Consider the following 27,097-nt stretch of genomic DNA (forward strand, 5'->3'; position numbering starts at 1 on the left):
ACTTTTGGGACACCATAATGAACCTCACGAAACGCACGGGACGGCTAGTTACCATAACTCGTTTAACGCGTTAAACTCGTGCGACTTTCGGACTGGCCCTTAGATATACCCAGTGATGTGCCGTAGACTATAAGTTTACGTCTACATGCGTTGTCTACACGTAATCTACGCGTAGATTACATTGGATTGTAGTTTACATAGACTACGTAGACAATCTAAAGTGCATTAAAATTAATTTTCAAGGGTTTCATGAAAACAAAGTTACATTTTCAACTATATTGGTTCCTAACGAACTGAAAAGAATCCTATTTACAACAAAATTGATCTTCTCTTCTATTATCAACAATGGAAGAAGATAAATAGTATGCAAAAGAAACAACAGAATGTAGACTATCGTTGTTTACGCGTAGACGCACATCACTGGATATACCTACTTCTCGTATCACTTTCCTTTTATTTTCATATGAATACTGTTTAGGGGTGTGCATGATCCCGACTTCGGGAAATGAGTTCCAGACTTTTCAGGATCCAGAGCAGTCGGAAAATATCAAATGGTCATGGTAAGTCCTTATTAACAACTCGAAATTTCAAAAACATATACCTGTGCTGCATGAAGAAATTAGAATGTGCAATTGCTCATTAATGTCGTCACGACCCAGCGAATGATAAAAGGGTCTTCCTCTCCGCACAACATTTTTGCTACCTTGTGTTTTGTTTTTCTGTAAAACGATGTTGTCATTTTTGCCTGCAGTGTTTAGACGTCCATTCATTCACTGCCAGGTTATACTCCCAAGGTCTTTATATTGTATAAAAAAAGTAGCACTACGATAACACAGCCTAGCAAATATAACACAACCGCAACTTTGCGTTTTTTGTTTTTTTTTAGTAACTGAATTCGCAGGACTTGACAAGAGCTGTCATTTCTTGGACGAACGCTATTGGTGGGAAAGGTTTCAGGCGACGATTTATTGGACTCCACGTGGACCTGACACGTGGTTGTTAGGGGGAAAACTCATCTTTCGGAACTTTCTTTGAAGTGAAGTGAGGTTGGAATCAGGACGACAAGTATATGAGGTTAGGTTAGGCCTGTTAGGTTAGGTTCCCTTAGCATAAATACAATGAAAAATTATTATTTAGGCTAAGAAAACTAAACATAGCTAGCCTAACCTAACATGGTAGGCATTTAGCCTAAAATGAAAAGGTACTCTCCTGTGACGTCAGAACACAAAGTTGCTCAAGTGTTGTGCGATAAGTGAGACCCATGAAAATAATCCTCCGTCCCGTTTTCAATTGTTTACAATATGGCGTCGCCGGCACCAAAGTCTCCCGAACAATCTGACAAAAGCAAGCTATATGATAGACAACTAAGGTCTGTACAACTGTAATTTCAATTTATTTAATAAATTACTTTCGTATATATTACGTTTCAACGTGTCTTTGACCTGCTGATTGTCGAAAATTGCTAGAATGGTTATGCTTAGGTGGTTACAAATCTAAAGATTTTATGAAAAGTTATTTGTGTTTATTTTACTTCACATCCGCATGTGAATTATATTTAATTTTCTATGAAAATTTTCTGTGTAACAATGAAATATAAAATCATTTCAATAACTCAGCTCAGTATTTCTGTGGAACTACCAGGTGGGAACAAATATAGGCACATTTAATTCAGTTTGCTTTAGCTTCTCTGATATGTTTTAAGCAATAATTTGTCCATATAGTTTAAAGCGTTTAGGCTGTGTAGTCTTTTCTGTGGTGTAGGCGATGATGAAATCCGATTTCTAACTTAAGAAATGGAGAAATTTTCGAACACAATCGAGGAAGAAAAGTTTCGGTAACATTTTACTTGGTACTTGTTTACTATCCTTAGGACACATTTATTTATTTTTATAGAAGAAACTACTTTCCGTAATAAGTTCCTGTAGCATTGTCGAACATCGGGAAGGTGTTTTGTGTGATATGGGAATGTTTCATAGTTGAAATTCATGTTGTTTGTTGAAAATTAATTCTCGGACGGAGAACCATTGCCGCGTGGATAGGTTAGTTCTGTTAGGTTAGGAAACATAGTTAAAATTTGGTGTCGTGTTAGTATCAGGATCTAGAAATTGGAAATAATTGCGAACCATTGGCGCTAGCCCCACAAACCATTGGCACGTGGTTAGGTTAGTTTGTCTCAGGCAAGCGAAAAGGCCTATCAGAAAGACTTACTGGTAATGTGAAAAATTGCAATTAATTTCATCGAAACAACATTGATGCACCTTCAGGAATGTTCCGCAAAGCAGATACGTAAGTACGAATGCCAAAAATTGACGAAACGAAAAAATTAGAGGTGTCCGAAGGATAGTAAATTTTTACCAGTTTGTGGGGCTAGCGCCAATGGTCTATGGGGCTAGCCATAATTCAGGAATTTCTATACATGACCGCCAAATTTTAAGTGCAGATTCTTGATTAGGAGACCCAAATTAGTAAGTATCCGAAATTTCAAACAAATTGGAGAAATTCCCTGTATTGTTAAATTATACCGAGATTTTCATAGAAAACCACATGCATTTGCATTAAAATGGAACAAAACTACATTCCTGAATTTCAACAACGCTACAGATAATGATTTGCGTAAGTACTTTCTCCTGTAAATTTGAAGAAATTCGTCTCACGTATAGTAAAGTGTTACCATAAGGATGTACAGTACCATATCGGTGATGTACAGTACCATATCGGTGATGCCCACTCCACATAACATGATCTTGTTAAAATGAATTGTATGTTGTAACAGGCTTTGGGGAGATCATGGTCAGAATGAACTGGAGTCTTGCCAGGTATGCCTAATAAATGCAACAGCTGTTGGCACTGAAGTGATCAAATCTCTTGTACTGCCAGGAATTAATGGCTTCACAATTGTGGATGGAAATAAAGTCACAGAGGAGGACATAGGCTGCAAGTATGTATATAGTTTAATTATTTCTCTTATTGTATGTTTAAAAAAAGACAGGTGTATGCAGGCTGCAGTTTGTTATTTTATCAAAGGTGGGATGGACATAGTTTACTCTCTCAATAAGCTGATTTAACTTAAACCTCACATGCAGATATATATATTAAAACCTGTGTATTAATCATGCTTATGACTGGCCATTACTTACTTACTTAAAATCTAATTTTAGTATCTGAAAGAAAACAAGTCAACACCTTTGTGAGTTAAATTCCAAAATCAAGCTAAAAGGAGATTGCATACCAGTAAATCACTTGAATATGACAAGATGAGTGAGATTGTGGCTATACTGCACAATCGACCCTTGTGTTTTACAGTTTTGCCATCGAAGAAAAAATATGTTTACTTGTAGTACTCAATTTGTGCTTCGATTTGACGCTGTGAATTTTTCAATTAGACGTTCCTGCTTCTGTGAAATAATATAAACATTACCTACCATAGGAGCTTTCGTTTATCGTATTCCATGTTGTAACACACAGTACTGCCAGGTCGAAGTTTGGTTTTTAAAGTGGGCATGCATGCGAATTTCCACTAGTATTCAACTTTATTTAGTTTTTTCATCCGTATTTATGATTTTCATTATATTTTTGGATATTGAAGTTTTTTTGTTTTTTGATAGCTGTAAATTATTTTTGTTAATTTAAATTGTTGGTGATTTTATTGTTCAAGGTTGTCCTATCGTTGTGCTATAATGGAGACCCTGACTTCACTTGTCTCCCTTATCGCACAAAGTAAGGACAACCTTGCGTTATGATGTCACTCAAGGAATGCCTGCATTGTTAGGTTAGGGCTGTTAGGTTTTGTTCTCTTAGCATTAGTACACTATAAATGTATTATTTATGCGAAGAAAATTAAACCCAAGAAGCCTAAAATAACAAATTTGGCATCTAGCCTTACATCTGCATGTAAATTAGGCTCATTATGTTTAATTTGTAATGGAGGTTCCACTTCCAATTGTTTCCTCACCCTAAATCCTACATTCCTGGAATCCTTGATTCATACCATGATGTATGATATGTGTTTCTATTAGGAAGGGTCGATTCGACATCCTTACCGAGATTGTTTCTGCAGGTTCAATAGTTCATCAGTTGACAGTGGTGTAGCAGCCGCAGCTACAATGGCACAATTCAAAGGGAAATTCTTTCTTGTAGGCGAGCATTGAATAGAAAGACCAGTCCTTTTTTTCTATCAACAGAGTTCACTGTATTGTACTTTGTCAATGAACACTACAAATAACTTCATGACTCAGTTTTCATTATTATTATTTTCTAAATTGTGGAATGTGGTAGAGTTGGTTTGCTGCAGAATATCATAAGGAGTATGTAATAGTATATAGAATATCATTATCTGTGTTAGTAAGCAGGGTCGTACTGGCTCAGTCAGAGGGGCCTAGGCAACTTGACATGTGTATCCCCTCTGAAATGCCGAATTAACTTACTTGCAGTTGGCCATCAATATAAAAATGGAGTACTCATATTTTTATACACAGAGTGTCGTGTACTTTGTAAATTATCTATAGTTATCAATTCAGTTGCTCAGCCAATCTGTTTCTTACTGCCACACATTGAAAAGTCAAACTTTGTAATTCATGAACTTTACTATTAGTTTTAAGTGGTAATTAAAATGTAACTTCCCACCAAATATTTTCAATACGCTCCAGGCCTTTTCATATTCAAATAAAAGCTAAGGCATGTTTCCTCGATTGTCCACATCTGTTGTGTTCCATTCTCAGTTTTTAGCTATACTGTGGGGCCTCCCTGATGGCGCAGTGGTAGCGTCGTCACCTTGTAATCAAGGGGTGCCGGGTTCAATTCCCGGTGGAGGCTCATGGTGGTTTGGATCCCACTTTAAACTGTAGGTCCAGTCCCGATTATCCTTACTGTGCATAAAGCAGACTTAAAACACCAACACAATCAATCAATTTAACTATACTGTGACAAGGTAGTTGATTTTCCTTGTAACTGTTAAAGACTTTAAAGGGGCCCTAAAAGTCAGTAGGTGGGACCTGAGGGGGAAATTATCTTTTGAGCAAATATCCGCACTTCTGTCGCACAGGGTACAGTCAGTAGCGAAGATATAGTACAAGCACTGGTTGCACTATTAACATTTTAAATTAACTGAGCAAGGAGACAAGTGTACGATGTGTACAAACAATCAAGTTTATGGTGGAATGCATAACTATACATTCACAAATATCTCGCAAACGGTTCATTAGGGACCCCATTTTTTACTGAGACTTTTTTTTGCTTCTACTATTGTGTACTTTTCACCGTTTGTTTACTGTATCACTCTTTGTGCGTCCTGCATATGTCAAAAACACAGCCCAACTGTAGTATTCAATAGAAAAGTTCTTGTTAAGCACTCTCTAGAAGTCCGATTTTTGGAGCTTGGAGAATATACGAAACATGGCATGCTACACATCTGACATAAATTGTGTTATAATGTTTATTTTAATATATTGCTGTGTATCCCAGTAGTGGGAAATAATATCTCTGGGAGCATGGGAGGGTTCAAGACAAAAATAGAATTCCCCCATCCCCCCTCTTCATCTTGCATCCTGGAAATATGCTAATTTTTGCTTCTATGCGAAGAGCATATACTGAGCCTGCCCAAATTCTTGACGAAATAGAAAAGGCATGCTGTGAACTAGAAATATGATATGGCCTTGTCTTTTAGAATTCTGACTTTATTGATATATATTCAAAGTATATTGAAAACATTGAATAAAATCAATGGAATTGTTTCTTGAAAATTTTATGTTCATCTGTTCGTGTAATGTTTCCCGGGTTTCTAGTTTCTTTCTAGATGCAGAGAGTCTCGGAAAGTCAAGAGCTGAAGTAGCAACACAACTTTTATTAGAATTGAATTTAGAAGTTAGGGGAGACTTTGTGGACATAAGTGTTGAAGAAGTTCTAAACAACCGTCCAGATTTCTTCAACAACTTCACAGTGGTTGTTGCAACGGATATCTCTGAAAAGTAAGTTTTACGAAACATACTGTGTAAAAAATCATCTGCATAGTCACTCTGATGATGTTGTACATGTTAGAGGTACATTCATCACATCACCGGACTGTTTATGCATTCATACATTCTGAATGCAAGGATATTATATCTGTAGTAATATTTTATTCAAGTTATGTTTTTGTAATGTGGCTCTTGTCTCTTAATTGATAAAGGCTGCCTTTATAGGAAAGCTACTTGTGACACTGGGAGTTGTAGGTTCAAATCATGGATGTGCATTGGCCTCAGCAGTTTATTATTCATCTTCATTCTCATGAACCTAGAGGAAACAAAATTAGGGCTGAACCAGCCAATGTCTCGATATCAGAAAGTGGATTTTATTTACGGACACCAGCAGAAACTTTTCTAGCATCTTGATCATTCATGGGATATGCAAAAATGCCATGCAACACTTTCGTGAAGTCTAATTATACTGGAAGTTAGGCAAAATTCAACATTTCCATTGATTTTGTACAAATATTATGTGAAAAATGTATTTTGTGATTACATAAGAGAATCAAAAGACCCAAGTTCCTTTTTGTTTTATTGCGATTTTATCATGCTAAGAATGCAATGTTTTACATGGTTTGATTTTGATTATTCCCGCCAGTCTACGATACATATTATCGCTTGTCAACAAACTTGTCCATGGGAAGTGCGCATGCTTGCGTAAGGTAATTAACAGTGCTCATTACTTGAAGTGCTTTGCACCATGCCATGAAGGCGTATAGGAGGTGTAGAGTTAGGGACCCACACTTTCTTGATCACGGTCGAAATTGGGTGTGATGTGATCAGCATCACACCCCTGGTCACCTTTATCCCCAGAGTTTCCTCCAGGTATCCACTTTATGTGACGCTAGACTTTAAGGAAGGTTCGAATTTCATGTGCCAATGAATTCCAAATTTTTACGATAACTAGTCTTTCTGCTAGGAGAATTTGAAATAAATCATAAAACAATCTGAACCGTTACCAATCAAAATATTTTGTCCTAACTTAACGTAGCATATGCCTTCTGCTACAATGCGTATGTATACCTGGTACTTTCATTTCAATTATAATTATATACTTAATTTGGCCATTACTTTAGTGAGCTTATTAGGTCAAATTCTTCTGGTTGGGGAATATAATATTGAGAAGGAGAGAGGGTGTGAACAAATGCTGCACATCAGTATTCTATCACCAGTATTTGAGTGCTATAAAAATTTTGTAAAAATGTGAACGGTTAATCTTAACAGAATATTCTCTAGTTTGGTATCTGATGCAAGTTTTGAGTTTTCGAAGTCAATGTAGAAGTTTGACTTCACATGATTGGAGATTTTGAAGTATCAAGTCTCAAATGAATGTGTTTCTCTTTCCTGCAACGATTGGCAGAAGACTCTAAAGCTTCTTATCATTAAACGCCACAATTGAGGTCTGTTGTACAGGGTGAGTGAAAAGTCGCCAGACAACTGAGAATTTTTTTTGTTCATAGCTATTTATTTATAAATTCAACAGATTGAAATATGCACAATGTAGGATGTATCTTCCTGTATTCAATAATATGTATTTTTCCTGAAATTTGCTATTTATTCTTATTGTTATTATTACTATAATTAACATAGATCTTAGTGCAATATTAAAAATGATAAAATAATAAAGAAAACAAATGCACGAAATCCTGTACAGGAGCATCGGGATACAGTCTTCTCCGCTTTTCCACACGCAAAGTATAGGTCTTCAGCTCAAAGTAAGCCTCCAACATACAGCCACTGCTGCAGTTACAACGCCAGCCTTGATTTCAAAATGGGCTCCTTGCCTTCCCAAGGGTTGTCCAAACAAGCCTTGCACGTTTGGTCGTACGGAACGGAACCAAACTTTGAAAATCATTTTTTAAATTTTCAGTCTGGTGACTTTTCGCTCGCCCTGTATTTCAGGGAATTAAGAAAATAGAATTACTGCTTTTTCGGTTGCTTTTTCACTTTTTATATGGGATTTTCAAGTTTTTCAGTTTTAGTGTAATTAGCAGCATTATTAAAGTTATTAACAATATACAAACTGATAATTTACAGAAGCAATATCAGCAAGAAGAAACACTCTGTACTGTAGCCTATAAAATACTACTGCAGTCTATATGCTGCCATACAAGAACCAGAGGAACATAACTCCAAATAAATGCCGTTTTTAGTTTTGTTTAAATATATATACTTCTCTGAAAGTACGATCGACGTATTTTCACTTCTAATCCATAATAGTAAGGTGGAGTCCCATATCTCCAATTTACTGATACTTTTTTTTTAAGTGTCAGACACATTCCTAAGAATGACACATTCCTGTAAATGTCATATATTGGAGTTACGTCCCTCTGGTTCCCACACAATAATGTTTATATGCGAAGCATTAAAATATGCCTTTCATATTTTTTTTATTTTAAATATGCTTCTATTGTGATATGCCTCTTTTATGTCAATTATGGTAGATCATCGTCATCAGTATTCTAACATGAATTATTATTATTATTTTAAGTTAATTGGCTTCATCCAATTAAAAAGTGAAAATTTTGGGACTTGCTTTCTTTCACAGGATGCTTATCACACTCTCAAGAAAACTGTGGGAACATGAAGTACCACTTATTGTTTGTCGCAGCTATGGGTTTATCGGATACATTCGTCTTCAGCTTCGGGAGCACACTGTTGTTGAGTCTCATCCTGATAATGACTTTAATGATTTGAGGCTAGATATGCCATTCCCCACTTTGAAGGCTCATATGGATTCCATAAATTTGGACGAACTGGACAATAAAGATCACGCTCATGTTCCATTTGTTGTGGTTCTTTATAAATATCTTCAGCAGTGGAAAAAGGACAATGGTGATAGTTTACCAAAAAATTATAAGGAGAAAGAAAGCTTACGGGAAATGATACGAGAAGGTTAGTAGACAATAATAATAGTTTATTGAGAGGGTAAGGGTAAGATACGGGCCTGCTTTTCTTTATACAGTAATAGGATGACTAAGTTGTGGAGGTGAGGCACAAGTTCAGATTGTGTGATTCTGATATCATTATATACATACGTTTTCTACAACAAGAGTCTTTTCTACAAAACAAATTTCGTCATGCTGACTGTGCGTATTGTGCATTGTAGCCTTGAAAAATAAGTATCCCATGCTTTTTCTGAAATATGTGGGAAACCTGTTGTGAGATAGGCTCAAGGCTCAAAGTTACAGCAAAAAATCTAAAGCACTGTAGGTTTTTTTTTCAAATTTGAGCTACTAAATAGAATAAGTTATGAAAGATGGCAGATTGTACAGTAAATTATTTTTTTTGTTGTCTTATAGGTATTCGCAGGGATGAAAATGGTGTTCCTGAGCCGGAGGAGAATTTCGAAGAAGCAATTAGAAATGTAAATTTGTGCGTTAAACCAACATATGTACCGTCGACAGTCCAAGAAATTCTGGCTGATCATTCCTGTGTAAACTTAACATCTAAGGTAAATATAATAGCAGTAATTGTTACAGTAAGGTCCATTGTGAATTGTGATGTTCTTGAATTAAATAAACATCATACTGTGGTCTGGAACTTAAAACGTTAAGACAGCTTTCAAACCAAAGTGACAAATGTTACTTGGGAATAAACCTTCAGAAATAATTGATATGATTTATTTTACAAGGCTTGGGCAAATATGAATTATAATGTGTAAATAGATCCATACCTGTAATTCCTTTATTGAAACCAAAGTAACTACTTTTCAAAATACTCTCGCTGGTTGGCAATACACTTGCACCAGTGCAGGCCTCTGTGGCAGAGTGGTTAGCACAGTGCACTATGATGCCAGGATTCCCGGATTTGAATCCTGACCTGGGCATGGATGTTTGTGAATGTCCATTCATCAATTTCATCATATCATCACTCATCCCCATCTTTGCAAATTAGCTGAAAGTTGCACAAGAAGTGAAGTAAAATAAAGCAAATTCAATCAATCAAAATACACTTGCGCCAGCACTCTGGAAGCTTGTGGTTGCTACTCAGAAAAAAATTCTTTGGTGGAAGGCGGACCCACTCCCGAACAGCATGTATGACATCCTCATCACTGCCAAACTTTTGGCTACTCAGATGCTCCTTGAGGTGACCGAAGAAGTGATAGTCAGACAGTGAAAGATCAGTCTACATAGAGGATGTGGAACAAGGTTCCATTCAAGTTTCCGGATGTAAGCCGTAGTTCAAGCAGTAACATGTTATCTTTGTGACCTTTTCCCCTTGTTCCTGATCATGGCCTTCACTAGGTCTCCTCTGAAAGCCAAGGCCTGCCAAGTTGCTATTTTTTGGGTTACACTTGATCAGTGCATTGAGTCCCATCACTGCTGTTTCTGGCTTTCGAGACCAGAGCCTGCTACTACTACAGCGCATTCGGTTCAGCCAGAGCTCTGGCATGCGCAAAGACGTCACATGACTCATAGGAGCAGTGTTGCAATTCGCGGAAGTTACAATTCTACTAGACATGAAACTGGTAAAGGCTGTATGCTGTTTCATTACAAAAATTACTTATGAATCTAAAGTAGGATGCTGTCCTTCATTATCGTGAAATTGCCAATTGATCTACGAATAACACACTTGTCAAATTTGTCCACGTCACTTTATATGTATTTCTTGTGCATGGTTTGTTATGCGTTACTAATCCCTTCCCAGTTACTTTGTTGCGATCATTTTCACTTTAGATTCGTTTCGAAGTACATAATGATACATCAGTAACCATGGAAACACGCTTTTGCACTTGTTTAACATTCAGTGCAAGAACACGGTCAGCATCTTTCTTCATAAACTTATGCACGTTGAGATAATTTTTGTGCTCTGACTGTCAATCACTTTGTTTCTTCAATATTGTTTCCAGTTTGCACCCCAGTTTCCATTAAATAAAAACACCCTAAGCAACACAGGTCAACACTCGTGATAACACGATCTGCCCCCTTCCCCACCCCCTGGAGAGGAAGAGGAGGGAAGGGAGGATGCATCTTTCGCCAAGGGGACTTAAATCAATGGGGGTTTCGCCGACAAAAAGAATCCTCTATCATTCTTTTCCTTAAACTATCACCTTCTTAAACTGTCCCTTAAAAAAAACTAAATGCAAGTACCGAACACCCCTATCAATAAGCTCTGAAGTCAGATTATGGATGTAGGTAATTGTTAAGGCGGTTAGCAACTCTGCTCTCAGTGGAACTCTAGCATCATCACGCTGACGGTAGGTTTCTGCGCAGCTGAAGGCCAGAGCTCAAGCTAAACCGAATGGCCTGTACCTCTCAATTATCTTCCCAGTTTTCCTCACTACTGGGTCAACATCATAGTTTGGGAGCTCTCACTCTGCCTTACTACTCGCTTCAAATAGGTCCTAATTATGAAGCACCATAACAATATATTGAATAAAATATTAAACCATTATCATAACTTACATATGACAAAGGAGTGTGTGCTAATCATTTGGCTACACAGGAGCCCATGTTCCGAACATACATACATATATGAAAGATCTCAAGACTGGGCCTCTGGCATACTGAGTTTTATGGAACTGTCCGTGTTGTCACAATGGGATCTGTTGCCTTTGAAACACTGACAATGTTGATGATGCATAGTCTTGCCCAGCCTGGAGCTGCATATATTAACTTATAATTTGACACACACAGAAGCTGTACTACGCACAAACTCAAAGGCAACAGATCCCATTGTGGTGGTATCACTGACGGACATAATTCGATACAGGTAAAATAACAGAAGCAAAAAATCTGGCGAACCCTGCAAAAAGACGAAACTCTAGAAATTTAGGTAATGATTTTTTTCACTAGTGAGTGAAAATTTGTTTAAACAAATGTACGTTAACCCGAATTTCAATGTGATATTCCGAACCAACACTTGACATGCTAAGCATTTTTACATGAAAAACTTTGAACAAAAAATAGTATGCTGTGCAATAAAACTTATTTCACAAGGGCCTGAAATATTTTTGTGGTATTTTGTGTTGCATGTGCATAAAAAGACAGAATTCATGCTAAATATTTAAAAATGTTGAAGAGGTTTTCTCGGGATATCATCAAGACGATTTCCGGATAGGCTTTCGAGGCTCAATCCCTGAAGATGAGAGTGACATTAGCTCTTGAAAGTTTGGAAGCCTATCTAGAAATCACCTGGTTGATATACCGAGAAAACCTCTTCATCATTTGCCACAAGGAAAGCTTCAAGAATTAAAAATGTGTTTTGTATGCACTTACGACCATATTCTGGCAATATCATCATCATCATCATCATCATCCTTCCGTAGTTTCCTGCCTCTGGCTGGGTCGGCATAGAAGTCAAGCCTCTCCATTTTTCCTGTCTTCCACCATTCCTCTCTTTCCACGGTGTTCCAATCTTGTCTTCTTCTCTTAACACTCTGCACTATCTGCTCTTTCCACTTACATCTTGGTCTCCCCTTTGGCCTTACTCCCACTCCTTTCGCATTGTAAGCTCTTACTGGCAGTCTTTCTGCATCTCATCTGTGCCTCGTCTACCCTGTCCTGCAGCTTCACTACCACCACTGTCTGTCGGATCTCCTCATTCCTTATTCTACCCATTCTAGTGTTCCCCCATAGACTTCTTAAAAATTTCATCTACACTACCTACATCTTTATTTTGTTTCTCTGTCATTGTCCAAGTCTCTGCTCCGTATAGTATAAAAATATATACTATTTTATTGTTCTTTATTCTTTGCAAAATAGTCACATGTAGAGGTGCATACATTTTCTCTTTTTATTACAGAGTGAACCGTTTTGGATAATGGCAAAAGCACTGAAGGATTTTGTGGAAAATGAGGGTGGTGGATATTTACCAGTTCGAGGTGCCCTCCCGGATATGACAGCCGAAACAAAGAGATATATTGATATCCAGCAAGTGTACGTAATTGATCAAGTTGAATTTGCTCTTAGTGTGAATCTCATGTATCCAGAGGCGTCTCGTGAACACATGATGCGTCAATTAAAGGAAAAAGGACAGCTTGCTCTGCGACGACATTCATGAGCATTTCTACATACTAATTTCTTCATATATGAGAAGTATTTATTTTACACGAGAGCGCTGAACTAAGCTTATATTACATTTCTTGGATCTGAAGTGACGCATGTGTCAATTGAGGGGAAACAATTATTACTTTCTTTCACTTCAGATCCAAGAAATGTAATATAAACTTAGTTGAGCGCTGTTGTGTAAAATAAATACTTCTCCTATGTGAAGAAATTAGAATGTAGAAATGCTCATGAATGTCGTCGCAGAGCAAGCTGTCTTTTTTCCCACAATTGATGCATGCGTTTACGAGACACCTCTGCATGTATCCTTGTTGTAAGAATCTGTAAAAATATTTACTTAACCATCATTGTAAGCCATATTTTAAATCACATCAAGATAGATAGTATTAATGATTGTTATGGCTGAGCTGATACTGATGTATCGGTTGAAATTTATTTACCAATACCAGCAGATACTTTTCCAGCATTTTGTTCTTTCACGGGTTTCGCAAAAGTGTCACGTGAAACTTTAGTGGAGTGTAATTATCCTAAGATTATGCAAAATTTAAAGTTTATTTTTATTTTGCACCAGTTTTGAGTAAAAATAAATTGAATTTTGTGATTACGTACCACGTAATTTATTATTCTGATGCAATTCTTGAATATTTTAAACAAAAAACTTGGTGAAATTTATGCATATAATTAGAATTATATGCTCTTTCCCCACCAGAAGCGTACGCAGGATTTCATCAAGGGCGGGTTATTTCTAAAACTTTCTCCAAATTCACATTACCATTGTTTTATTATTCTTTAATACATTAATAATACTCATAATTAATGAATTCTTATAATTAATCAATTACTAATAATACTACTAATGCAGCTGCTGTTACTACTATTACCACTACTACTATTAAGTAGTAGAGATCTACATAAATATATTTATGAAAGCAATAGAACAAAATAACTTTTTAGTTATTCGATTTTTAACAAATTCTAGGAGCATTTTTTTGTTTCTTTGTTATGAAATAATTGTCTGGTCCACTGTTATATGTATATGATAGGTGAGACATTTTAAGTGTGAAGAAAATCCAGAAAAACAAGCAAATGCCTAGGCATATTAAAATAAATTGAAATAATCAAAGTACGGAACTCATCCAAGAAGCTGCAGGGGTCTAGTCGGTAGGATGTCTGACGACCATGCGGGAGATCCGGGTTCAATTCCCAGAATTGGTTAGAATTTTTCAGCCCTTTTTCCTGCATAAAGTGGCTCCAGGGATTACCCAGCCTCATATCAATGGGTACCTGAAAGCAACCCTGGGGGGTAAAGGCTGCTGGAGCGTGGTGCTGATCATATCACCTCCAAAATGGCCTCGATCGAGAATGTGTGTGGCCTCACCCCGACATGTGCTTTCATGGCACGGTGCTATATGCATGGAGTAATTTATATTACATATGGAACTTGCCCAGGATGATGATGAGGCGCGATGTAGAATACATGTTGCTAAATTCCACTAAGTATATTCTTGCATCCAAAAGTAAGTTTAAAGACATTTCCAACACATTTATCACTTCTAGGCGATTCACAAAGCACTTCTTCAACATTATTTAGTGATGTGGGTGTATATTCAGCATCACTTGAGAATTCACAAGGGGATGCAAATTCAGTACCGGGAAGAATGTTCGCAATAACGTTGACACACTGCGACAAAGCAAGGAATTTTCACAATTCTCGTGAGAGTCACTGCATGACTTTTTGCAAAAAAAAATTGTAACATTGAACTTTGCAGTCGCTTAAATCGTTTAGACCATGCACATGCACGATAATTCACATCTGGATTTTCTTGCTATTCTTACCAACAAAACATTTTAGAATAGTTAAGCTTATTGTTCGGAATTAGAAATTCAAACATGCTGCAGTAAACAATGGGAAGGCGGACTGGTGACTGTGTATTCTTGTCGACCTAGAGCCGAGCCTTGTGGCAGAGTGGTTAGCACATGACACCAGGGGTTCCGAGTTCGAATCCTGGTCTGGGCATCAATGTTCGTGAGTGTCCATTCATCAATTTCATCATATCATCACTCATCCCCATCTTCGCAAATTAGCCAAAAGTGGCACAAAAAGCGAAGTAAAATAAAGCAAATCAACCTTGCCAGCCTAGCCTTTGTCTGCATTAGCTGCTTAAAACGAATGAAGAATTTTCTTTAGTTAATTCTCATTGTTCACAGAAAAAAATACATGTTTATTAAACATTGTTGCAACTGAGGTACAAAACAATTTTTTCTCTTCTAAATCATACTTGCCCTCATATTTTATTTTCAGTAATTTGTGTTTATTTTCAAGGTATTCACTATTAAAGACTCGTGTGTTTCGAATGCTCTGTTTTTCTGCATGCTGCATGGGAATAATAAATCAAATTATTATTATTATTAGTAGTAGTAGTAGTAATAATAGTAGTATTGTTGCGGATCTTTGTGATAAATTAGCAATTTTTTAATTTTCTTTCACAGCATTTTTTTATATTATTTTACAAGCTCAAGGGGGGTGGTTTCAACCCTGTAACCACCCTCCCCCTTGTTTACGCCACTGTACCCCACTGATCTTCGACCTCCCCGATGACACAGTGGTAGCATCGTTGCCTTGTAATCAAGGGGTCCCAGGTTCGATACCCAGTGGAGGCACATAGTGGTTCGGATTCCACTTTAAACTTTATGTCCAGTCCCAATTAGCCTTACTGTGCACAAAGTGGACTTAAAACAGCAAATCAATACGTCAATCAACCCACTGATCTTCATAATTACAATGGATGCAATTAACGAAGAGGTGGGGAAGAAGATAGGAGAGGAGGAGATGAAGGCCCTGTTGTTTGCTGATGCTTAGTAATATGGGGGAGCAGGGAAGAAGAAGTACAGAGACAGCTTGATAGTTGGAATGAGGAAATCAGAAGAGCAGGAATGAAATTCAGTGCAGAAAAGAGTCAGGTGTTAATAACAACAAGAAACAGAGCCAGAAAGGAACCAAGAATAAAGATGGACACGGAAGAGTTGAGGGTAGTGGAGAGCTTCAAATATCTAGGAAGCATAATTGAGAGAAGTGGAAGAATAAATGAGAAGGTAAACAGAAGAGGACAAAAGGATGGTGGACTATATGAAAGGGTTCGAAGATTTGTATGGAACAGGGATGTACCTATGAAATGCAAGAAGGTATTATATAACACATACTATGTGCTGATAATTATGTATGGAGCAGACACTTGGACAATGACAGACAAAAGAAAGATGCAGGTGCTGGAGATGAAATTTTTAAGGAGTGTATTGGAGAAGATAGAAGGGATAGAATAAGGAATGAGGAGATCCGACAGACTGTGGGGGTGTGGGCCTCCCCGATGGTGCAGTGGTTGTGTCATCGTCTTGTAATCAAGGGGTCCCGGGTTCGATACCCAGTGAAGGCACATAGTGGTTCGGATCCCACTTTTAACTGTAGGTCCAGTCCCGATTAGCCTTACTGTGCATTAAGTGGACTTAAAACACCAATTCAATCAATCAATCAAGACAGTGGGTGTGGTGAAGCTTCAGAACAGGATTGTCAGCACAAATGAGATGGTTCGGACACATGAAGAGGATGGATGCAGAAAAACTACCAGTAAAAGCTTACAATGCACAAGGAGTGGGAATAAGGCCAAGGCGGAGACCAAGATGTCGGTGGAAAGAGCAGATAGCGGAGAGTATTAGGAGAAGAGCACAAGGTTGGAACACAGTGGAAAGAGAGGAGTGGTGGAAGATCAGGGAAAAATGGAAAAGCTTGACTTCTATGCCAACCCAGCCAGAGGCAGGAAACTGCAAAGAATGATGATGAATTAGAATTAAGTACTTACATAATGCCATAAATCAATATTTTGAAAACCTTTTAATTATTATGATTTTCAAGCATTGGTGAGAGTATTGGCATCGGTTCAAGGTAGTATTGGATCGGTCCTAATGTGGTCACCTTGCAGATATTACATAAATATGTTTAGGAGATTCAAATATACAGTATATCTCAAGTAGACAACACGTAGAGGCAGAATATAGCCACTATCAATATTCAAATAGTTAGGTTGTGTGAATCGTAGGCATTTGTGCTATGCTTTCGTTACACATGTTTAATGGACATCATTGCATTTATTTCCAGGTATCGTGAACAAGCGTTAAAAGATGCTGACATTGTTTATCGTCGTGTCCAGCAGTTGCTTCACCAACTGAACCAGGTAGCAGAAACTATATCTGAGAATGATGTTAAATTGTTCTGTAGGCATTCACACGAGTTGCACGTTGTGCGAGGATCATCCATAGCTGATGAATATGACAGTAAATCTGTGAATGTTCAGGATATCAGTAAGTATGTCCATGTTTTTAGAATGGAAAAGTGTTTAAGGCACATATTTTCCCCAGTTAATTGCGTGCCCACCTTGAATTGATTCAGATATACTGACAGAGAACACACAATATAATATAGTTGGAATGGACAATGCTACTGAATGTTTCCCCATGTTGCAAGCGGAAGCAGTTTTAAAGTTGATAAGCTAGATATGATCTGTAAAAAATATGATGAATAAGTATTTACAGAATCCCAGTATTCCTTGTGGACAATTTCAACTCATGGCTAATCAATTCAAACTTTCGACTATTTCCACCACAAATAAAATCGTCAACCTGTTCTCTTTCTGTTCATGTGCTTTTCTACGCCACCAGAAGTTAGATATTCCCAGGAGAACAAATAATACTCCCATAATTAATGCTAAATTTTCTTCCTCTCCTACAGCCATCCAGCGCACAGATATATCATATACAGCTCACTGCGGAGAAAGGTCAGTGGAGGAGGGGAGGTTTGGGGTGTTTCCATTACCTTGTTTCTGGCTTGAGATTGAAAATGTTCATCATGGTCCTAATGATACAACACAACTGTGGCAAAAAGTAGATTCAAGTGCTTCTAATCTTATGCTTAGTCAAAATCTGGTCGATTTGTGTTGTGTAGTCTTAATTTAGTAACTATAACATTGGTAATCTATTCTGAACAAATTTAAAGTGCTAGAATATTCAAATACAGTAGAGTCTCGCTTATCCAACATAAACAGGCCGGCAGAACGTCGGATAATAGGGAGGTGTTAAGAAAAAGCCTATTAAACGTCAAACGAATGTTATAATTTTACACATTACGAACTTAATACAGTAATCATGTAATGACAGACACATGAGTCATAGTGTAGGCAGGTGCGCAATGCGGTAGTCGGGAGAAACTAAAAATAGACTACGCTTATGATCACAACTTGCAGTTCTTGTTGCCGATTGATGATATTCTTTCTGGTGGTTTTTCGGATAATCGAAGGTTGGATAAACAAGACTCTACTGTAATAGCATCAGTCTGCAGGAATCTATTAGGATATTGGCATCGCCATCATATGAGATATGACCAACAGGTTTTAAATCCCAATGTATGTTTCTTCATCTGTTTTTTACCACCTTTAGTGGCAAGTGAAGGCATATTCATGAAAGAAGTTTGGGTAGGATGCTATTTATGAATTTGTCAAAATCTTTACACCATAAACTACTTTTCTACATCATCCCAATTGCTAACACACTTGTCAGACCATGTCACATACTTTTGTAGGCCTTTGTCACCTACGAGTTTCTTTTCACACCATACATTGTGCTGTTTCATTGAGTATATATGTACAGTTATGCACAGGTAAGCAGTAGATCCCATTGCAAGGTTATTTGTGGTGTGTGTGTGTTTATCTTGAGTGCCAAACCTGTTTAAGGCAATGAGAATGCCCATGGAATGTGAAATCAAGTCACTTATCTAGTTTTTGAACTTGGTATGTGCAGGTGTGTAACTGTTTAGTACATAACAATTACTTTACAGTATATGTAAATAACTATATCATTCCACAATTTTAAGGTGAAAAATATCCTTTCTGCACATGGTTTTTAGAAACTTCTTAAATAAATGAGAATTTTACTTTTATGTACACATTGCTTGCATTGTAGAATTATTTCACTTGTCTATGGTTATTACAAGCATAAAAACACAGTGTAATGTAACAGAAAACATCAAGAATCTCTGTGAAAGCAATGATGATTTCGAATTGCCTGATTATATTTGGGATTCATATATCTTTCTTTATCTGAAATAATAATAAAACAGACTGCTTATTTTACAGTTAAGTTGCTATATTACAGCAATGTAACATTGACAACATCCATTGTATAACTGATTCTTTTTTTGTTAGAAATGTTTAACCATTGTTATAACTGTATCTATAATCAAATTAGAAACAAATGTCTGATGAGAGCATGTGTTCTCCTGCAACGTCACAACTAAAAACTGTGTTTTTATGCTTATAATAACCGTAGACTACAAGAGAAACAATAATAAATCAGAAGCCATCATGAATGATTTTCTGATCTTTAAAATCAACAAATCAAAGAATAGAAGATACAGGAACTCATTAGGGCAACAAAATATTGACCAAAAATCTTAATAACCTTTATATTATAACAGTTGGGCTGAAAAGTTCGTAGGCTAACATAGTAAAAAATATTTTTTTGACAAAATTCGATTTTATTATTCAATATAGTTGCCTTCGAGGGCGATACAACGATTATAGCGGTCATACAATTTTTCGATGCCATTTTTATAGTACGATTTCTCTTTAGCCTCAAAATAGGCCTCAATTTCGGCGATTACCTCTTCATCAGTGCTAAATTTCTTTCCAGCGAGCATTCTTTTAAGGTCTGCAAACAGGAAAAAGTCACTGGGGGCCAGATCTGGAGAATATGGTGGATGGGGAAGCAATTCGTAGTCTAATTCATATAATTTTGCCATCGTTTTCATTGATTTGCGACACGGTGCATTGTCTTGATGAAACAGCACTTTTTTCTTCTTCAAATGGGGCCGTTTTTTCGTGATTTCATCCTTTAAACGCTCCAACAACGCTATGTAATAATCGCTGTTGATGGTCTGGCCCTTTTTGAGGTAATCGATGAATATAATACCATGCGCATCCCAGAATACTGATGTCATAACCTTGCCAGCCGACTGTTGCGTCTTTCCACGCTTTGGATTCGGTTCATCACGTGCAGTCCACTCGGCTGACTGTCGATTGGACTCTGGAGTGTAGTTTTGGAGCCATGTTTCATCCATTGTAATATATTGACGGAAAAATTCGTGTTTATTACGGTTGAATATCGCTAAACATTGCTCCGAATCATCAAAACGTTGTTGCTTTTGATCGATTGTGAGCACGCGCGGCACCCATTTTGCACACAGCTTTCGCATGTTCAAATATTCATGCACAATATGTCCAACACGTTCCTTTGATATTTTTAAAGTCTCAGCTATCTCGATCAACTTCAACTTCACTTTACGATCATTTAAAATAATTTTGTGGACTTTTTTGATGTTTTCGTCGGTAACAGCCTCTTTGGGGCGTCCACTGCGTGCATCGTCTTCGATGCTCATTTCGCCTCGTTTAAATTTAGCAAACCACTTCTCAACGGTTGATTTTCCTGGTGCAGAGTCCGAATAATGTTTATCAAGCCAAGCCTTGGCTTCAACAGTATTTTTTTTCGCCAAAAAGCAATGCTTTATTAACACACGAAATTCTTTTTTATCCATTTTTTCACAATAACAAAAGCTGCTTCACTCACAATGCTATATCTCACTAACTAATTATCCGGCAGCTGTGAAATTTATACACGTATCTTTTGAATGTTAGTACTAAGTAAAAATCACATGGATTTAATTCTAGTAACGCCATCTATGAGTCAGCCTACGAACTTTTCAGCCCAACTGTTATGTAGGGGCATGCATATTTCGTTTTTGACGAAAACACGAAATGTGAAATAACACTTTGTAATGTTAATTTTTTATGGTTTTGAAAGACACGAGGTGCATTTTGCTACCATGTTTTGTCACGAAATGATGCGAAATAAACTCTTAAGTACAAAATTAAGGTGTATTTACCGACGCGACACCTTCTGAGGTTTCAATTATCTTGCGAGTAATGCAAATCATGGAAAATTGATTATTTCTGCTGTAAATATTTGAAAAGCATAAATGGACTCCTTTATACAGGAATAACTATGATGACCACGTAACTGTGCTATTAGAAGTTAAATGTTAGTTTTGTGTAATAAGTATAGTTTTTACATCAATTTTAGGTTTTATGCACTATTTTAACAACGAAATGCCATTTTATATACTGATTTTGATCCCGAAATATATCTAGTTTTTGTACCAAAATCTTGATTTTTTTCTGAGAGCCGATACTGATTCTGATGCAGCCAGAGTGGTGCTGATGACATCACCTCCAAAATGGTCTAAATCAAGAATATGTGGGTTCCTATCCCCACACCCCCTAAATGTGCCTTCCAGGGGGAACTGTACCTTGCTTTTACTTTTAATAACAATCCCTCCCAAATTGTGATTATGGGGTCTATGGTGCAAGCTTTGGACAGGTTTGAGTCTCCTGGGGGATGCATAACTTTCTCCTAAGATTTCGGCTTGTGTATGGGACCAGTGGCACCCACAATCATGAGAAAATTGGGGAGCTATGAATGAGTAGCATAACCTGATCATTGAACCCTACAACAACGACTGGGGATTCGTCACCTCATAACAGATTTGATGATCTCAAGAATGGTTGGGGTATACTATTACACACTCCCAATACCATCTCCACCCCCAACAATTACTGTAACCAACTCTGAGGGGAAAAATAAAAAAAAATAGAAAAAATCAATGTCTAGTGTTACCATATGCTAACACCATGTGTTAAGGGTTTTAAAAAACTTGTTAGTATTAATGTGGAAAATTAAACAAAATGCATTATGTTAAAACCAGCTCTCTTGCATTTCCAGCTCAGAACTTGGAGAATCCGGATAACAGTATAATGATTCACTATGTAATGCTGCGTGGTGTGGACAGATTTCAGTCAGAATACAACACTTTCCCAGGAGTTTTTGATGACCAGGTCGAGCCAGATATTGTCAAGCTCAAGGTAAATTTTCATTATGGTTAGCAAGGTTTTCCCATTCTTTTCTGTGATGTTAAATCTCACATCGGTAGTGAAATTTGAATTGTGTTTTGTGAGGGGTCTGGTCGCTCAAAATGTATTGTGTAAAAAGAAATATGTTTATTTCTATATAGTTCCAACTGTATCATCCCCAACTCAGACCTTCACAACTTTGGGTAAAACTAATTACCTTAGAATTTAATACTGTTTCAAAAAAAATGTATTGACACACACCAGCATATTACTTACCTAGAAATGTCTGTAGATTTGATGTCCAATAGTATGCCAGTTCATTTGGCTTCCTAAGTGTGAAAATGCAGGAAACAGGAAACCGTAGTGCTACATTCAGGGCTCAATGGACTGGAGCAGACTGGAATGACATTCCAGTTTGTGAATATCTGGAACTTTCCTGTTCCATCTTGTCATATTACAGTCGGAATATAATACATTCCTAGGAGTTTTTGAAATTGCAACAGACCGTTCTGGTTTATTTTTTTTTTTTTAGACGTTTCACTACATTTTTCTTTGTGTGAACTAAATTGTTAACACCATTTAACAGTACATATTATAACATTCACATAAGCTTCTCCTCTACGTGGAAATGTGTTGTGCTGCGGAGAGGCTTAGCAGACATTTATGTTGCCTTCATCTTTTTGTGTTTTAATGTGCCTTTCCAATGGTGCAGTGGTAGCGTCGTCGCCTTGTTATCAAGGGGTCGTGGTTTGATACCTGGTGGAGGCACATAGTGGTTCGGATCCCACTTTAAACTGTAGGTACAGTCCGATTAGCCTTATTGTGCATAAAGTGGACTTAAAACACCAACTCAATCATTCAAACCTTCATATTTTTTTATGTCTTGTGGTTCTTGTTTTCACTTTTTATTAATTTATTATTATCCATATCTTGTGGATTCCAATTGTTCTGGCAGAGATATCCTCCTGTTCATGATCTTTACACAAATTCAGGTTTTGTTATAGTTAGTCTTTTTTCTTTCATACTTTTGTCTTTTCCCAGATCAGTGTAACAGTATAAAGTGGAGTGTGCATGCTCCTCATATTTTTGATGTAAATATTTTAACATAACCTATTATTAATTGTAATCATGCCATTAGTCGTTAATCTCGTTCGCTGAACCATGTTAATGAAAGTAAAGGATTCCTGTTTTATGAACATTTTTATTTCGAGCCCTGCTTAGATCTCAATGATAACAACAGTAAGAATGTAAAAAGATTATGCAAAGAAAGTCTTTACCCATTTTTACATCCCCTCCCTCGCAGGTCTGCAGTATAGTTTTGATCTGCCTTTTGATAAATTATACTGTGCTTAGCCAATACCAGTTTCAGCTGATACTTTTCCAGAGTGTGCAGGGCTTTCAAAAATGCCACTGTCGAGGCTATGAATAATTTTATTTTGTTTTTGCAGCAAGATTGCGAGGACAAGCGAAATATATGACTCATTCAGGTAATCCTATAATGAACATTGCAATGAAAATATAAAACAATGTGGAATTCTGGCATGAATAATAATAATAATTGTTTTCTCCCCTTAGGTGTGCATTTCCAGACTGTTATCTGAGTGGGGGTGCGGCCCTTTATCAAGGGATGATTACGTTCATGAAGTGTGCAGATATGGTGCAGCTGAAATACATTCTGTTTCATCTTTCATAGGTAAGAGTGATCATCGCACCATTACCAAAACCACAAATATGCAAATTTTGACTTTTTCACCTAGTGCAGTTTCTATTTTTTGTTGGTAGATTTCTATGTTAACTTATACAGGGTGTTTCAAAAAGGGAAACTGAAACTCAGCACTCAAACCATGTTCAGTTAACCTTTTTTTTTTTCCACCAGGACCTTGAATATTAAAATGCTTTTATCTCAAAAGTAACATTTAGTACATTTGTGGTTTTGGCATCAGTGTGACGCTATAGCAAAATCAGTAACACTAATGGCAACATGTAGGACTAGCATTAAGTCACTGCTTCCAGGCTTTAGGTGTGAAGCATTCTTCTTGAGACTTCTTGTTTTAGATCTTTTTAAAACTCTTACAGGATTAGCATAAATGATGTTTTCAATTGAAACTTGGCAGGAATTTAACTACAGATTTGTAGTTAAATTACCTCGTTCTTCTGTCTTCCATGGAGGCCATTTTCTCTCTCCTGGCAGCATGTTAACTAACAGAACCTTTTTGAGTTTATCTTTGTATCTGTACCAATTTTGTGTACCTGGATTCTTAAAAATCAGGATTGTAATTTATGCTAACCCTGTATTTGTCAAAGGATTAGGTGATTGAATATTTTATTTCGGAGCATTGAATCAGCAAAGTGGTAATTGTATATTGCTGGTAATATCGCAAATAAGCTATTGCTATATTCATTTTCAGAACTTTAGCTCTAAAAATAAATATATACCCCAGTTTGATTATACTAGTTAGCTGGGATAGTACAGATTAATTGGTATGTGTATTGCTTTCAGCTGGTATTGATGTACCGGTCAAATTATCAAGTTGTATAGCCATCGTCTATGGCAGAGTGGTTGACACAGTGCACTACAAAGCTGTGGATCCCAAGCTTGAATCTTGGTCTCGGCATGTGTGTTCTTTGTGAGTGTGCCTTCATCAATTTCATCCTCTTTGTCACAATTAGTCAAAAGAGGCAGAAAAGCTACGCCAAATAATAAAATTTAAATCATACCAACAATTTTATAAATAATTCTGGCATATTTTATTTTTGTGAATATGAACATATAATTGTTCGTTTTAAAAATGTCTAGTACACAGTTTCTTTTTCAAAGGTTTGAACTGTTCATCGTGTTCTTAGTGGAATATTTGCAACTTTTTTATCAGATCAATCAATATTGACTATCGGTAAATTTTGTATCAACCTTCCAGATGGTATAGTGGTAAATTATTTGCCATGTAATCAAAGGGTCCCAGGTTCAATACTGGGTGGAGGTACAATGCACAGTAGTTTGGCTTCCACTTTAAACTATAGGTCCAGTCCCAATTAGCCGATCTTTGTATAAAGTGGACTTAAAGCAACAATTCAATACAATGTATCAGCAAACATCTTGTTTTGAGTGTGTTTTTAAGTTCACTTTATGCACAGATAGGCTAATCGGGACTGGACCTACAGTTTTAAGTTCGATCCAAACTTCTACCTGTGTTCCACCAGGTATCAAACCTGGGACTCCTTGATTATAAGGTTGCGATGTTTCCAAACTTTTTGTATCAGTCTATACCTTTTAATTGGCATATTTCAACATACTAAGTGGAGTGCTTTTAGGTTAGAAATTGATTTCCATTCTTACAGAACAGTTATTAACATTTATTTGATGCACACATAATTGGGATTGGAATTCCAGTGTCTAAACAGTGAAATATCCCACCAGAAATAAAACAAGGAGGCCCTTGAATAAGGGTGGAAAGCCATCCTGAACGATAGAGAATAGTCTAGTAATATTCATAAAATCTAGTCAATTTGTTGACTGACTGAATTAATTTATGAACTGTACTTAGTTTGCCTGCATATCAATCATATTTCCAAATAAATGAACATGCAGGAAAAGTAAATATATGTTATATGTTTCAAACATTTCACAGCTTTTACGTTTTCTGAAAGCATCATCTAACCTGTTATTTTATAAATATTGATTTAGATTATTTTGCATCCCTTTCTGACCCTTTTGGTGATGGTTACACTCATGATGGAATTCACACACGAGACCCTTGGCATCATAGTATGCTGTGCTAACCACTCTGCCACAGAGATCAGCACTTTATGAACACTAAGGTGTTTCCGTGATTCTTGTGATTGTGCATGTTGTAATCTGTTCCTTTTCTCTACATAGGTGGTTGTGCTGCACAAGAAATTATAAAGATCATCACCAGACAGTATAAACCTTTAAACAATACTTTTGTATATGATGCAATTACATCAAACACCGCTACATACAGATTGTAGCATGCTCTCTTCATCTGGCATGCTATCATTGTTGGTGCCAACTTTGTACACTGAGCATGCCTTGTATAAAACAATATCTTCGATACTCATTTGTACATTAAACATACTTTCAAAATTGCAGCATTTAGGTTTCTTTCAAGTTCAGAACTGTTGATCATGTAAATAAATTCCTGTTGAGTGAAATTGATCTTCTGTAATGAAAAACCTTTAGCATGGAGTATATATTTAGGATGTTAATAATTTGTACCATGAAGCAGTGTCCAATTTGAATTGGTCAATTTTGTATTCTATGTGCATAATGTATGTTTGAGTAAATTATCTCCTGAGCTTAGAGCTAACTTTTCAAATAAAAATTTAACTGAAGAATAAAGACATGGTAACTTGCCTGGGCATCTGTTCCCCACCTGTTAGTCCTTTATAGGGCTACACAAATGTATTGGTAGGAAAGCACATAAAACAAAATCCCTACAATCCCAATTGACATTCATCCGAGAATGAAGGCCTTTTATGGGGATGAATGTGCAACGTTAATACTGTATGATGAGGTGTTCATGCTCACAATGAAAATCCCTGCCGAGGAACTCTCAACCTCAAAATGTCTTTACTCACAAAAAAAATAGGAGGCATTACATTTCAGCATGCCCTCGTAGATATCAGGCCAATATACTTCTTTGCCATTTTAGTCTTTTGCAGGGTCTGCAAAAAAAAAATGCCAAGAGACATTTTCGAGGAATCTAATTATCCTAGAAATTATGCAAAATTAAAAGTTTCCATTTATTTTGTACCAGTATTGTGCAAAAAAACTGTATTTTGTGATTATATAACAGGTATTTTAATATTCTGTTGTAATTTTATCTCACAACTATGGTAAATTGAGGCTTATAATTGGAACACAGCAAACTCACTAATATTAATAAACATTTTGCACTTTTTAATTGTTACAATGTTTGAAGCATCAATATCAGTGGAAATCGTTAATGATATCAGCTCAGCTCTAGTCCTTTACTTATAGGAAGTTTAGCTTTCCTGGCGACGTGATTAGAACAAGTATTCTCAGGTTACCAGCCAGGTTAAATCGACGTTTGCTTCCAAC

The 27,097-nt window shown here is 36.8% G+C and overlaps 1 protein-coding gene across 1 annotated transcript; it reads left to right on the top strand.

Annotated features, from left to right (window-relative positions):
* The first annotated feature begins 1,282 nt into the window (after positions 1–1,282).
* On the top strand, positions 1,283–26,124 carry APP-BP1 (Nedd8-activating enzyme E1 regulatory subunit APP-BP1). Its single transcript, XM_083110053.1, has 10 exons — positions 1,283–1,369; positions 2,774–2,938; positions 5,781–5,963; positions 8,548–8,894; positions 9,302–9,453; positions 12,747–12,880; positions 17,160–17,362; positions 21,890–22,029; positions 23,593–23,710; positions 25,892–26,124. Exons 1-10 carry the CDS (start codon positions 1,302–1,304, stop codon positions 26,002–26,004), a joined length of 1,623 nt encoding a protein of 540 aa, XP_082966179.1. The 5' UTR covers positions 1,283–1,301; the 3' UTR covers positions 26,005–26,124.
* Positions 26,125–27,097: the final 973 nt, after the last annotated feature.

Source organism: Lepisma saccharinum, chromosome 23, assembly GCF_977018435.1.
Source record: "Lepisma saccharinum chromosome 23, izLepSacc3.1, whole genome shotgun sequence".
Classification (NCBI taxonomy): Eukaryota; Metazoa; Arthropoda; class Insecta; order Zygentoma; family Lepismatidae; genus Lepisma; species Lepisma saccharinum.